The sequence below is a fragment of the Anabrus simplex genome, chromosome 9, assembly GCF_040414725.1.
Source record: "Anabrus simplex isolate iqAnaSimp1 chromosome 9, ASM4041472v1, whole genome shotgun sequence".
Lineage (NCBI taxonomy): Eukaryota > Metazoa > Arthropoda > Insecta > Orthoptera > Tettigoniidae > Anabrus > Anabrus simplex.
The window spans coordinates 79053253-79068278 of record NC_090273.1 but is presented as its reverse complement, the minus strand read 5'-3'; the positions used below and the strand labels follow the sequence as shown (position 1 = coordinate 79068278).

Genomic DNA, 15026 nt, shown 5'->3' with positions numbered 1-15026 from the left:
ATTCCCTTAAACTGACATAACCAGGGTTCACAAGCCTGTTTCTATAACATGCGTAGGTTTGCCTGTTCAACTAAATGAACAATTTAACAATTACAGCATTATGGAAAGTCATCAGCGAGAGATTAGTATCCTACATGGTAGTTCATGTGTGGAATCCAGTGTTGCATCAAGCAGCGCATGGTGGGTCTAAGGATTCTGGGGAACCACCTGCACCACAATGCTTAGGAGACATTTAAGGACATTAGATGAAAAGGCCAAGCCCCACTTACACATTTATGTTTCATTCTTCATAAATGAAAGTTATATTACCCACCCCGTGGCCGAGGACTCGAAGCTGTAATCAATGCAGGTCGTGAACTTGTGAAACCAAATCTTTCAAGAAGGGTCTTCTGTTTGGCTAGAACTTCCTGTCCCAGTCCAGCCTCCAAGAGAACATCATCTTCTTGAAGCATCTGCTGTTCTTCAGCTTCATGCATTGAGGCGGAGAGGGCAAGTGCCAGCTGGAGGTTGGGATCATTGCTGTCACTCGTTCCTGAACCCTGATTAATAATAAGAATAATAATGATAATAAAAAAATAATAACATTAATAATAATAATACAACAACAATAACAATAATAATTTTATTTATTTTACATTTTATGGCCTTCATTGGACCACTTCAGTCAATTATACAATGGATTTTTCTATTTTCTCTCAGCCCAGTACTTCTTCATTCTCTCGGGTCTTGAGTTTCTCTCCTCATCTGAAATCACCCTTCACTCTTCCCATGGTTTGTCTGTTGATTGCCTGCGGTCTTATGCAGAGTTTTTCTAAATCGGAAAAGCTTTCGCTTGTTATGGGGAAGTACCGTCTCATATTTTACAGTCATCTCTCACGAATGAACACAAAAATCACACAAAATTCTTAATCTTCTCATGACCTAGAAAAGTACTATTTCATGGGCAACTGCAATGAAAGAGGATATGACCGATGCCTCTAAGGCACTGGTTCAAGAATAGCAAGTTCAATTTGTTCATTCAATTTTTGCTAGTGTTTCAACGTCGCACTAACACATTGAAGGTTTTTGGTGACGCAAGGGTGGGAAAGGGCTAGGATTGGGAAGGAATAGGCCGTGGCCTCAATTAAAGGAAAGTCCCAGCATTTGCCTGGCGTGAAAATGTGAAACCACGGAAAACAATTTTCAGGGCTACCGATGGTGAGATTCGAACCTGCCCCCCACCAAATGTAAGCTCAAAGCTATGCAACCGTAGCTGCATGGCAAACTCGCTCAGTAGAAGTAAGTTCAAGACCTGGGTTCAAGGTGTACAGGATTTTACAGCAAGAGTGAAATGAGAACCTGGTGCAAAGTGGACTGAAGAGGGAGAAACCCTACAAATCCCGAAGGGCTGACAAATGTTAATCATGATCCCATGAGGACAAAACGATAAGTTAAAAAAGCATGTTTTATAGAATTTAAAAAAAAAAAATCAAACTGCTTTCATCTCTATGAGAAGAAAACAATTAAAATAAGAGAATTAAATTTAACACGTTCAGTATCTGCTTCTGAGCAGGACACTTGACATTTTCATGCCCGGCCCTCTTAATATGCATCACTTAATAAAATTTACCATTACTCCTGAATTATAAATGTTAGAAACTTGATACTTTGTGCTTACCTCTAGTAAACATTGAGGGTGTGATACCTGGTGTCACAGGTTCTAAAATACGTCCAATAGGGATGTAGGCAGAGAAAGTTTGCACCAGATAGCGCTCATGTACTACTGGGTAAGCGCAAGGTGATCGTCTTATGTTTCTCCCAGTCAGCTGCGAGTAATGTATAGAATGTGACCGAGTTTTCTGAGCTAAAGCCGATTGTATCTTCTCTAATTTTACTCCAAGACTATATTAATTAGTTGTATAGGTATATCCCCTAGTATATTATGGAAGATTTTCAGCGTTTAAGCGTTAAACAGCTGCAAAATGAGCTACGGACCAGAGACGCTAAAACTAGCGGGAGGAAGGAAGAATTAGTACGGTACAGCGGAAATTAGAAAATTATAACACGCTTTATTATCCAAATAATGAATAGGAGTCAGCATGTCTTTTCCTAAAAGATTACAATTACTTCAGTATTGTACATTGATAAATATATAAATATACCTCCACAAGACTTAAATCATAAATAGAGATTTAAATACGCACTTGCTCCCCTTGCTTATAGACTTCGATTTTTGTATTCTTTTAAGGTTGAAGGCTTTTATGAAACTGCAAATACAGCCTTCTCCACCACCAAAGGCATGTTAATTTCTTGAATTTCCCAGTGCCAGTTCCTTTGAAGATTTGACCATCAGCCATAAGGTGAAGATCATTATCACAATTTGCATTTGATGGATTATTTCGTATTTAGAAAATCGGAAAGAGATGGAGCACCTGTTTCCAACTACAAATCATTGTGTTATGCTAGATACAGACTTTTCAGTGAAAAGTTTGTTTTGTTTATAAAAGGTTAATTTCAATCGGGTGAAATTCTAAAATGCAGTGCTGTGAAATCCGAGTACAGAAAACATGAGATCTATAATGTGAAGCTTATTTTAGGAGTACCTGGTGACATTATAGGAGGGGAATGTGAATGTTTTGCTGGAGCAGGCCCCAGGGCATGTTGTAAGCATATTGCAGCTGGAAGCTATGCATTAGAGCATTTCCCCAAGTCTATTATTCATTGTTCAGAAACATGCAGCCAAAATTTATAAACTTTTCAGCATCTCCCTACCAAACGGTTGAGGCCAGTTAGCCCTATGAAAGTGGAATGTTTGCCCTTGGAACAAGTTTTGCTATTATAATCTAAGTTGAACCAGTTATAACACTAGTCGAGGGGTATTTCTGTCTAAAAACAAGGGGGCTGTTTTCAAGGACATTTTCTCTATCAGGCCAAATTTTCAACTGGCAGTACATGAAATGAGTTCAAACATTAAATATTCTCCCAACAGTAGTTTTATGGATTCCGAAGTTAAGGCCTAGTTCCTTGTCAGATTTGTCGGTCCATAGCTTAATAACAGTCAAGAAGAAACACAGTCTGGATTCAAGAGGGAATATCTGTAAATTGTATCTGTTTTCTCCCAGAACAGCAAACACCAAATTACAATTCTAGACGTCTACAAACCCTGTATAAAGCAATATGTCATCAGAATTACGCATTGTTTGCTCCACAACCAAATTACCTGTAGCATTTGTTTGAGTGCTGATGTCTTTGAAAATGGGAGTCACAAATGTTACATTCACTTCTTCGGGTATAATTAATTATTTCTTCCCGTACTTCAAAGAATATGATTTCTGCAGATTCCGATATTGTAGGCTTATCTTCGTAATCTGGCAATTTCCTTATTTTTGTTGTGTTCATGGTCCACAGAAAAAGCAATGGAACAGCGCCTGGTTTTAATCTTGCTCTCTCACCTTTAAATACAAACGCATAAATTCGGTGGTTGTTATCAAAATGCCTACTCAGTTTACAGGTAGAACATAGGAATTATTTCCCTTCGTAAGTCGCACTTACCCAACAAAGTTTTCGTGAAGTCACCGGGTTGAAAATAATGGGAACACACTTTAATATTTTCGGTCAGATTCTTCTCACCGAAATGTTTCCTTCTAATAACCATTTCTGTATTTTGTGGAAACTGGTGAAACGAAAATGGGCTTCCCTGATTTTTGCAAAGAGGAACACTGCAATGGCTCGGCATAGTAACGAAAATAAAAATTTAAACAACTTAAATTCGTGGATATTTAGCGGCATGAGTACAAAGGAGACAAATGAAGAACGCACAGCGCTTACCCAGTACAACAACAGTGCACTCTATCGGTTCTAGTTCTATACATCCCTATTTTATATAGCCTATCTGTACTTTCGGCATAATGATTACTGTCACTGAAGTGAAGAAATGAAAGAATATGAAGGAAGCGTATTCGGGACTTGTTTCAGAAAATATCGGAGTATGAAAAACCGGGTCTTCGGCCCAGAACATTTTTATATCAAGCTTTTGGACTATACCTATGATGAACATCAAGCCTAAAAACTATTTCAACTCGGAGACATCAATCGGTTTCCAGGATTGCATGATCGAATACTTTGTGAAAGGACAGGACGCCGCACGTCATACATGAAAATACTCACGAAACTCATAATATCCTGCTCATTTTCTACTTGAACGTTTATACCTGAATTCCCTGTAAATGGTGGAACAGGTGGACAATAACTAGGATGATATGTATCAGGCACTTCACTTTCCTCTACAGGCCTATCAGATTCGGGAATTGGAATTTCCTCACTTTCACTATCTGAATCTATTTCAGGAAGAAGTTCTTCACCAGAGTCTTCATTGTGAACAATATCTAATAGTTTTTCTTCCGTAAGAAACATTATTTCATAAGCCATTATACTATACTCAGTAAGAACGACAAGCATGCACTGGAATCACAAGTAACGACTTGACGCGCGAGGAAGTGTTGAGATTTTCCCGCTAAAACAGCTGAGATAAACATGAGCCCACTCAACACGAGGGTTATCTCAGCAAGGTCAAGTAACTTCCTGTTACAACCAGCAACGCTGACTAAGGTGTATGAATGCATAGATGACAAATATAAACATCATTGTTTTGTGCGGAACAGTAAACGTCTTACGCCGTCCACTGCCTGCAGCATAGGAGCAACCTTAAACGTCTTACGCTGTCCACATTCTGCAATGAGCTAAGAATTCATAATTAGAAACCTTGATGCACTCGGAAGAAATCGTTATACTCGCCAGCGAGTCAATACCTACAATGAAGATGATAACTGAAACACAACAAAACTATCCATAAATACAAATCACTCATCCCAGAAAAAAAAACAGTCCATTTTTCCAGATTTTTTAAATTTTTACAATAACCTACTAAAGTCAATGCTCTCTATCCTTTGAGACTAGCAAGTCATTTCATTTAATTTCACTTCCAGATTGTTTATGAATACAAAACAGTCCCCGGAAAGAACTAGATAAGTTTAGTTACCTTGTCAATATTCTGACTAGTGTTAGTAAAAGTGGCTTCAACTAGATAAGTCATGTCTTATGTGTAATACATCTATTGTTATTGTGGACGTAGACATTATTATCTTGTAAATGAATTCATCATCATCATCACCATCACCATTTACAGTTCCAGTTTCCTGGGTACTGTTGGCGAGCCTCTTCCATTCTGTCTTATTGAGATATATAAAGATAAAAATTTCATTGTTCCGTATTGAAATTATTAACATTAAAAATTAAATAATTGAAGTTCAACCAATTCAATACATAAAAGAAAGAAATGTAGTAATTACATTCTTATTTAAATGGGACCGGTTTCGACCCTAGTCCAGGTCATCGTCAGCCGTAAAAACAAGTAGGTGAAATCACACAATGTTTATGAATATTGGAGAAATGGGTCAGATTCACACTCTGTCAGGCACAAAGTCACAACACTATCAAATAATATATGAAGATTATAAATAAACTTGAAGTCGCAGACGAATAGATTTGTAGAAGCAAACCGCCAGTTCCCGGTGATCAGCGCGGCACATTCAAGGTCATGCGCTGCGGTCTCGAACGCCAAAGTAGAGTGGAGAATGTCTTGAAGATCCAATATTTGTCTCGGTTGCGGGAAGTTAAGTACGTATATAAAAAATATACGACGCAAATCAGTATAATTGAATGAGAACTTGTGCTCCTGCTAAGTTCTTGGAAAACAGTTGACTTGAAAAAACAATTGTAAAGAGAAAAAAATGTAGTAAAAAGCGCAATATCGGAAAACAAATGAAAACTTATATGCACAGTGCGCTATTTTTTAAATTGAAAAAATTAAAAAAACTCTTGTCTTGCGCCAACTTCGACTACTTCAATCATGTCCTAATTGTTTTTTCAATTTAAAAAATAGCGCACTGTGCATATAAGTTTTCATTTGTTTTCTGATATTGCGCTTTTTACTACATTTTTTTTCTTTACAATTGTTTTTTCAAGTCAACTGTTTTCCAAGAACTTAGCAGGAGCACAAGTTCTCATTCAATTATACTGATTTGCGTCGTATATTTTTTATATACGTACTTAACTTCCCGCAACCGAGACAAATATTGGACCTTCAAGACATTCTCCACTCTACTTTGGCGTTCGAGACCGCAGCGCATGACCTTGAATGTGCCGCGCTGATCGCCGGGAACTGGCGGTTTGCTTCTACAAATCTATTCGTCTGCGACTTCAAGTTTATTTATAATCTTCATATATTATTTGATAGTGTTGTGACTTTGTGCCTGACAGAGTGTGAATCTGACCCATTTCTCCAATATTCATAAATATTGTGTGATTTCGCCTACTTGTTTTTACGGCTGACGATGACCTGGACTAGGGTCGAAACCGGTCCCATTTAAATAAGAATGTAATTACTACATTTCTTTCTTTTATGTATTGAATTGGTTGAACTTCAATTATTTAATTTTTAATGTTATTGAGATATGTTCCGTTGTTAATGACGTCCTAAGTATCCTTCCCCGATCTGCAATGTCCATCTTTACGATATCCATCCAGTGGGTTCTTGGTCTTCCCACCATCCATTTCCCTGCCACATGTCACTCCAAGTTAACATATGCTGTCTTTGTTGGCTCTATCCTCATTACATGCCCAAACCACCTGAGCCTGGACATGCTGACCCAATCTAACAATGATGTCTCAATCCCAACTTCCTTCCTAACCACATCATTCCTTAACTTGTCCAGTTTGATATTTTGAATTGTGGACCTAAGGAACTTCATCTCTGTGCCACACTCAAATGGCACGCTCATAAGTATGATGTTTGTTGTAGGTAAATGAATTCTAACGGCCTCAATTCAAATGACTTAAGTACTTCTGCCGATGTACTAGAGAGGGCAGCACCCTCGTTTGTAAAGATGGGAGGTCGTTGCTTTTATGAGACGAGAGTGTTATCTCTTAATTGCACTTCTTTGCCTTTTGATTTTGTGATGCTTTAACCATGGAGCCCTCGCCGATAGAAGTACCCTTCCTGTGCTTTAAATGGCTCTTTAACTTATTCAAATACCAGGTCATATCTGCATCCTACTTATTGTCTTGAACTTTTAATATTGCAGGTATGTGCAAACTTCATTTTAACTTTTATATTACGATGTCGTCCCAGTATTCTTCAGTTTTAACCATAACTGATTGATATATACCCTTCAGCTCTGCTGCATGAATGAATGTGTGCGTGTTGATGTGTTGTGATTATGAAGTGTTGGTAACTGGGTCTTGATCTTGTTCTATTAATGTGCACTGCATGCTATGATATTTCGCCAGCTATTGTATGAATGCCCCCCGTCTCAACTTGAACTTCATTCACGTCGTACAGAGCACCTGTGGTAATGAGTTTGTGTACGGGATTCCTACGATCTCGTTGTTAAATTATTTGTGTGGTGCACGCTGCTACTTGATTTACACGAGGCCTGATTAGTGACCAGGTGAGTCGCGGTGCATGAATTAATTTTGACTTTATAAGTGGAGTGGCCGCTCATATTGTTGGTTGTTACCGGCGAGTGTGTGAATGCTGGGATGCGTGTTGATGAGTGAGGAGGGGCAAAAAGATGATATATCAGCCAGCTCAATTTTTATTTTAAATCTTGTTTCAGTACCTGATGTTTATTCTTGGTGCGAGATGATTTATTTTTGCCATGTCCCCGCCTTGGGCTTTTTATTTGCCCAGGGGGCCGCCATGTTTACCTTTCGTAGTTTTAGTTATGCGCATGCCTGCGATTCTCTTTGATTTATCTTTGTTGCTGTGGTTCAAAGATGTTGGTCTCTGTCCCATGCTGATACCTGCATTCTTTTAATTTTCTTCTCCGTTTTGTATTCCATGACACACGTGCGAATGAATGAGCCATGTCTATTGTTGTGTCAAGAATAAGATGTACACACTCCTACGTGGTAAATGAAATGAGTCTAGTGAAAGAAAGACCGAGTTAGGCCGTGTTAATAGTAACAGTATTGGTGATAATGTAATATGGTTGAATTTAAGACATGGAGCTTTTCACAATTTTCCTTATTATTCTTTGTGAGTGTAGTAATGCTGAGCTCCTACAACTATGTTGTAATAACCACTGATGAAGGTATGTTCACGTTGAAATTCTTTCCCCTTTTTAATCATTGACTTCAATTTTCTTGCTTGTTTTCATCTTATTTTAATTTATAATAAACCCTTATTTAAATTTTATTGGCATTTCATTGGTAGTGTGTTTGAGTCATACCCTTTATTGATTGACGATTAAAACCGTTTCCAGTTCAGGGCTATGTCAATCGCCTTTCCCAGTTGTGATCCTGGCCTCGAATTATCCGACGTATGTGTTTAACACATAGGGTGTACGTTACAGCTTGGATGCCTCCAACCTTGAGTCTTTCTTAGTGAGGGTGCAGGTTTCCTGACTGAACATCACCAGCTTTGATTTTGTTGGTACCTTAGGATCCCAGAGGAGTGCTCGTACTTGCTGATAAAAGTGAGAGCTCTTCTGCACTCTATTTGCCACCTCCTTTGTGGCTAGTTATCTCGAGATATTACACTGCCGAGCTATGTAAAGCGGCATCAACTTAAGGGCTGCTTCTGTTTCTGCCCATGTAATGGGAGGTTCCTCTGTGCAAGTTTCAACAGCTGGTTCTTTTGTTCTCTGATCTGCTTCTGCCCTGTTCCATACCTGATCAAAATGATGCCTCAGAACCTCTCTGATGTCCTCTTCTTTCCTGGCCAGGTTTCCATTAGGATCCTCAATTGCTGTGATGGTTTCAGCTGAATTCCTTTTGTTTTTGATCACTCTGAACAATAGTTTCATATTGCCTCAGCATCTTCCTTCAGTTTTTGAGTAAATTTCTGACAGCATTTTATCTTCTTCTCTTTTTTTTTTTTTTTTTGCTAGTGGCTTTATGTCAGACCGACACAGATAGGTCTTATGGTGACGATGGGATAGGAAAGGCCTAGGAGTTTGAAGGAAGCAACCGTGGCCTTAATTAAGGTACAGCCCAGCATTTGCCTGGTATGAAAATGGGAAACCACGGAAAACCATCTGCAGGGTTGCCGACAGTGGGATTTGAACCCACTATTTCCCGGATGCAAGCTCACAGTAGCGCGCCCCTAACTGCACGGCCAACTCGTCCGGTCTACTAATCTTTTAACTCTTGCCCCGGTAAACTTGCCCGAGGTCTCTGATCTTCCCCTCGTCTCTTACCTGTTCTGGATTGGATTTCTCTATCTCGTTCATTTTGTGCTATATTCCTGAATGAATTATTGACAGTGAATTTAAACAGCTGCCTCTGTTAAAGAGAACTATTGAATCTTATGAGCTAAAAATACACAAATTAATGTGACTAACACAAACAAGAAAATAATACCTGGTCAATATGAGATAAGTCAGTTTCATTCACGATCCAAAGCAGATACTTCATTCATTTTTTTAATTTAAAAAATCCAACAAAAACCATTATATAAAGAGCTGTATCATATACCGCAGAATGATTTAACAACATTTAGTTATGGGTGAACTCATACTGTTTAAAAATTTTTAAAAATGCTTCCTCAGAAAAATTAAATTTTTTAACATCTTGTTACTTCCTGGGATGAGTGAAATACTAGGGGATGAATATAGAAGAACCTCCCTGCAACTAGGTGATCATACATACTACACAAGCAGGAAAGAAAAGAAAGCAAACTGTTCAATAAACTGATGTTCATGGACAACAATGCAATAGTTTCTGATAAAAGCCAACAGAGCATACAATTACAAATATCAAATAGGGCATGCTATTTTTTCAACAACCAGTAGCCAGTATTACATTCAGACAGCTAAGTAATTACCAGGATATCTTTACTCAAAAGCTCTAGTAACTTCCAATAGCCTTAGAAATTCCTACATGGAAAGTAGTAAAGATTATCAGCCTTTTAACATCTTTCAATATTAGAAGATGTGTACACAGTTAATGAAGAAAAAAAAATCCTCTAAGTTTTCATTACTGAGTTGATGTAGTGAATGCACCTCATGGGAACAGCTGTAAGTACTTAGCTGTTAATATAAGGAAAGATCTTCATTGGGGCAAACACATTAACAAAGTTGTAAATAAGAATTAAAGATCTCTTCATATAGTTATGATGGTATTTAGGAGTAGTAGTAAGAATATAAAGGAGAGGGCATAGACGTCACTGGTAAACCTTACTTAAGACTATGGTTTGAGCGTTTGCGACCTCACCAGGATTAATTGATAAGAGAAATGGGAAAGATCCAAAGGAAAACAGCATGATTTGTTCTGCGCAATTTCAGAGAAATTAATAGTGTTCCAAAAATGTTATGTTGCTATCTTTAAGCTGAGAAGACCTGGGAGTAAGGAGATGAGTTGCTCGACTAAGCGATATGTTCTGAGCTGTCAGTGGACAGAAGGCATGGATTAGTAGATGAATAAGCTTGAGTTGAGTTTTTAAAATTGGAGAGATCATAATATGAAGATAACGTTGGAATTCAAGATGATGAATTGAGGAACATACTATTTTTGTTTATAGAAAGAGGAATTAGCAATCATAGTAAAAACATTTATGTATGTAATGTAGTGCTATTCATTATGTTATATTCATACATTGTGATAGTACATATATCACACCCCCGAATTATATGTAGAAGTTAGAGATATTATTGTCAGTATTCGATTTATTATTATTATTATTATTATTATTATTATTATTATCAGTATTTCATTTGTATATTTTGCCATTTATATTTGTAAGCTGGAAGATATCCACATATGTAGGTATGAGTAATTTGTTTTGCACGAGTGGGAAAACCTTGCTTTAATAACTCTGGTAATTTGGATGAGTCATGTGGCTACCCCAGTGTTTGTTGTGATGTACTTGTGCCGGGATATTCCATGAGTCATGTATATATCCCAGCCTGATGAGATGAGCTTGTTGTTGTATTAGGAAAGTTCGTTGACTCATGTAATAAACCCCAGAGTTTGTTTATCTCTTGGGAGAAAGGAGAAGTTCAGGGCATGTCTTGACAAGAGGTTCACTCATGATTGGCTGGCAAGCACCAATCCAGACGTATCATCTGAGAGGAGGGGGATGTTGATGTCTATAAAGGTTGATCATACGGCGGCAACAAGGACATTGTAAAGGAACGAGAAGGAAGACAACTACAACCAGTGACACGGTATAAGAGACCTACAACTGACGCACTGTACGAGTAGGAAGTAGTGCTGGATAAATGTTATTTGAGCGACACGGCTGCAATGGACTGGACTTCAAACGTTCGTGGAGCGTAGTCTTGTTATGTTCGTGGAAAATGGTTGATCAACAAATTGTGGAGGGCGTACGCATTAAGTGTTGTTGTACTTGTGGAGGTCTTAGCATTATATGTTGATGAAAGCTATCTCAGACTTTCCATAAATTATGTTGAGGATCGACAAGCGTGTTACTAAAATGTATATATCTTTACAAGTGTTAAAATATGTGAACACAGTATTACAAGGTACAGTATCTGTGTGATGTGATAACTGCCGATTATGAGAATCGGTAAGTCGAATTGATATAGAGACAGTGAAGGGTATTTATCTTCATAGTACATTGTTCATCAGACTATCTACAAATGGTAGCTTAGTTCTCGCTTTTGTTTTCCCATGGTTTTCATTATTGTTGCTGTTGTAAATATGGAGTCTTCCAGCAATATTTTATGTGTGTATCATATGTATAATTTTGTGTGTTGATGAGGTGCTCATGCACGGATTTTGTTAAGAATATAGTTAGCTATTTAGAATCAGTGGAGTTATTGATGAACCTAGGTGCAGTTCCTACCTATTTAGTCGTTTTCAGGAGGTTAGGTAAGGCCTGCAGCAGATGTACCAGTACGCAGCATTATGTACACGCCCTGGGATATAAAGTTTATCATGCTCTATCTAAATTCGAGGGATCCATTCTGGTGAACTCTGGCGCCCATACTACGGACAGTTCAGTTAACTATTTTTATTAAAGTAATTCATTTAAAGTATTCTATGAAGTTTTTGAGTATTTTATTTATTTATTTATATTTTTATTTTTATTTTTATGTTTATGTTTAGATGAAAAATACATAAATTGACAAAATAATGCTTTAGAGGAAGTGTCCTTAACATGTATTATGTGGCTGAATATGTTGATAATATATGAAACATGTACCACTTTTAACCATTAAGTTGCCTTAGGCAATCATTGTATCGACTAGGCGGAAAATAAATACTTAGTTGTGAAGCCTGAAACTCTTCGTCCTTCTGTAATTTTTACCTCCTTCAGGAAGTTTGGAAACTCCTTTCAGTTAGTCCTCATGGTCCCCACATCAGTTCTCCTTTCACAAAGCTTACCAACAAATGTCGGGCTAGTGTACTAGTTATGAGGTTACAATCAAAATCAATTATATCAAAAACATTGATCTGCATTTAGGGCATTTGGGTGGCAGAGCCCTGTTGTTTTCCTACTCTTTTCTTAAATGACTGCAAAGAATTGGAAATTTATTGAACATTTCCCTTGGTAAATTATTCCAATCCCTAACTCCCCTACCTATAAATGAATATTTGCCCCAATTGTTCTCTTATATTCCAACTTTATCTTCATATTGTGACTTTCCTACTTTTAAAAACACCACTCAAACTTATTGTTCTACTAATGTCATTCCACGCCATCTCTCCACTGACAGCTCAGACCATACCACTTACACATTATAATTCTCATGTTAGGTCCGTATTGAAATGTATGTAAATACAAAGTATGTTACAAGTGTTATTTTAATATCCACCTATTCAATACAAAAAGATCTAGTAAATTAAGAATTAAATCTTATCATAAAAAGTTACAAGGGACATGTTTCACCCATTTTAAGGGCATCATCAGCCTCAAACTCAAACCTGTAAGGTGAATAATCAGGATCCTGATTGTTCTTACAAATCGTGAAAAGAGGATATCAATGTAGGTGTTTGTCTAACATAAAATTATTAGAATGTCCTTGGTTAAATCCGTAGTATCAAGCTGCGTGTCACAAGTTCACAAGATTACACTCTCTGGAGCGCCGAGTCAATGCGCGCAAAACTTGTTGAGGGTGGAGCGTTAAATATCTCAGTCTTTATAATGAAGTAGAAATGTGTTTCCTTGAATACTCCAATTGGAGGATAAGAAAAAAGTAAAGCTGATAGACTGTTAAAGATGTGGCTAATTCTCCAACTTTCGATACCAGTTTTCAATGAGATAGGACCACTAATGACTTAAATATTTAAGAATTAAATTTTAGGCCTTCCCCTAAACTACCATTTCACTCAACTTGCTATTTGCTATACGTCGCACCAACACAGATAGGTCTTATGGCGATGATGGGATAGGAAAGGCCTAGGAATGGGAAGGAAGCGGCCGTGGCCTTAATTAAGGTACAGCCCCAGCATTTGCCTGGTCTGAAAATGGGAAACCACGGAAAACCATCTTCAGGGCTGTCGACAGTGGGATTCGAACCCACTATCTCCCGATTACTGGACACTGGCCACACTTAAGCGACTGCAGCTATCGAGCTCGATATTTCACTAAGCGTGAATAAATTTATTTATAGCCTAGATTGTAGCGACTTTGTATACGATTTTCATTAAATTCTCTTTAGCCGTTTTCTAGTGATGCGTGTACATACATACAGATAGACAGAAATTACGGAAAAGTAAAAAGTGCATTTCCTTCTTATTGTGGACATGACCGATACAGAAATACCATTATTTTCAAATTCTGAGCAATGTACAGACAAAACTCTTAGATTATGAAGACGGTGATGTTAGTGACAACAAAATAGACCCTGAAGGTCTTAGTTTGAGTGATGCCTGTAATAGTGCTGATGACACGGAAAGTGATACAAATGACGATGGTGGGCCAAGTCTTTCGAAATGAGTTCGTACCCCGGCACAGACTAACTTGAATGACTGGAAATGAACATTGGTAAGCTTATTCCTTCATTATTATGCAGGCAAATTTTCAGAAAGGAACTTTACTGGTTAGTTTTGAATGATTTTTAAAAATAATACTGTGCAGATGACTGCTGTAGTGCGGGATTTAAATGTTTTCTCAGTGAACTACTATGGTATTTAAATAGGATGTGAATGGGTTAATGGTGTGAGTGTGTTGCTCATAGAGTCAGTTAGTGTGCACATTTCAATGGGCTTGGTACACTGATATGTAAAAGCATCTTCTGCCTCAGTGAGGAAAACAACAGGAAACTACTTCAGTTCTCTTCCCCCAGTATGCCTCTTCAATGAAGCTTAGGCTACCTGTGACAGCTGATGATGGATCTGTTGAGGATCCAAACAGCCTGAGGATTCAATGTACACCTTGCATCCATACACGACTTTTTATGTGCATATTATGTGCAATTACCAAGTTGTAATGATGTTTGCCCCTAAACAAATCTTGTAATACAAACTCAAGAATTCTTAATAAAGGATACTGCAGCAATCTACACTGACTGAGCAAATCTCATGGGATAGTGGAGCACTGATGCGCAGGTGTATAGACCTTGTGAGCAGTGGCTGTGAACGTGACAGGTGTAACATGGAACGTCGTTGTGGGCTGACACCGTTCGAACGGGGTATGGTGGCCGGTGCCCGACAGATAGGAAGTGCGATTTCGGAAGTGGTGCGGGAATTCGGCTTCACATGATCAGCCGTGTCCAGGGTGTATCGTAAATGGTTGAATGCGGGTGTCACCATCCACAACAGACGAATGACCGGCCGTCCAGCCATCCTCGATGACCGTAACCGGCGACATCTGAGACGGATTGTCAATAGTGACAGACTGGCAACCGTGCAACAAATCACGGCTCAATCCAACACAGGCCGTGCCAGACACGTCTCCCAGTGGACAAACCATAGGAACGTGGATTCTATGGGGTATGAGAGCCGGCGCTGCACACAGGTGCCACTGTTAACCCAACGTTATCGGGCACGACGACCCGCATTTGTCGCCAGTCACCAGG

General features: G+C 38.4%; 1 protein-coding gene across 4 annotated transcripts in view; it reads right to left on the bottom strand.

The window, feature by feature from the left end:
- Positions 1–15026, bottom strand: part of mus312 (mutagen-sensitive 312) — a 171181-nt gene that overhangs the window by 131078 nt on the left and 25077 nt on the right. For all 4 annotated transcript variants that reach the window (XM_067153887.2, XM_067153886.2, XM_068229275.1 and 1 more), the window contains one exon: positions 314–539. In XM_067153887.2, coding sequence (XP_067009988.2) covers positions 314–539 — 226 coding nt within the window. The remainder of the gene's footprint in view (positions 1–313; positions 540–15026) is intronic.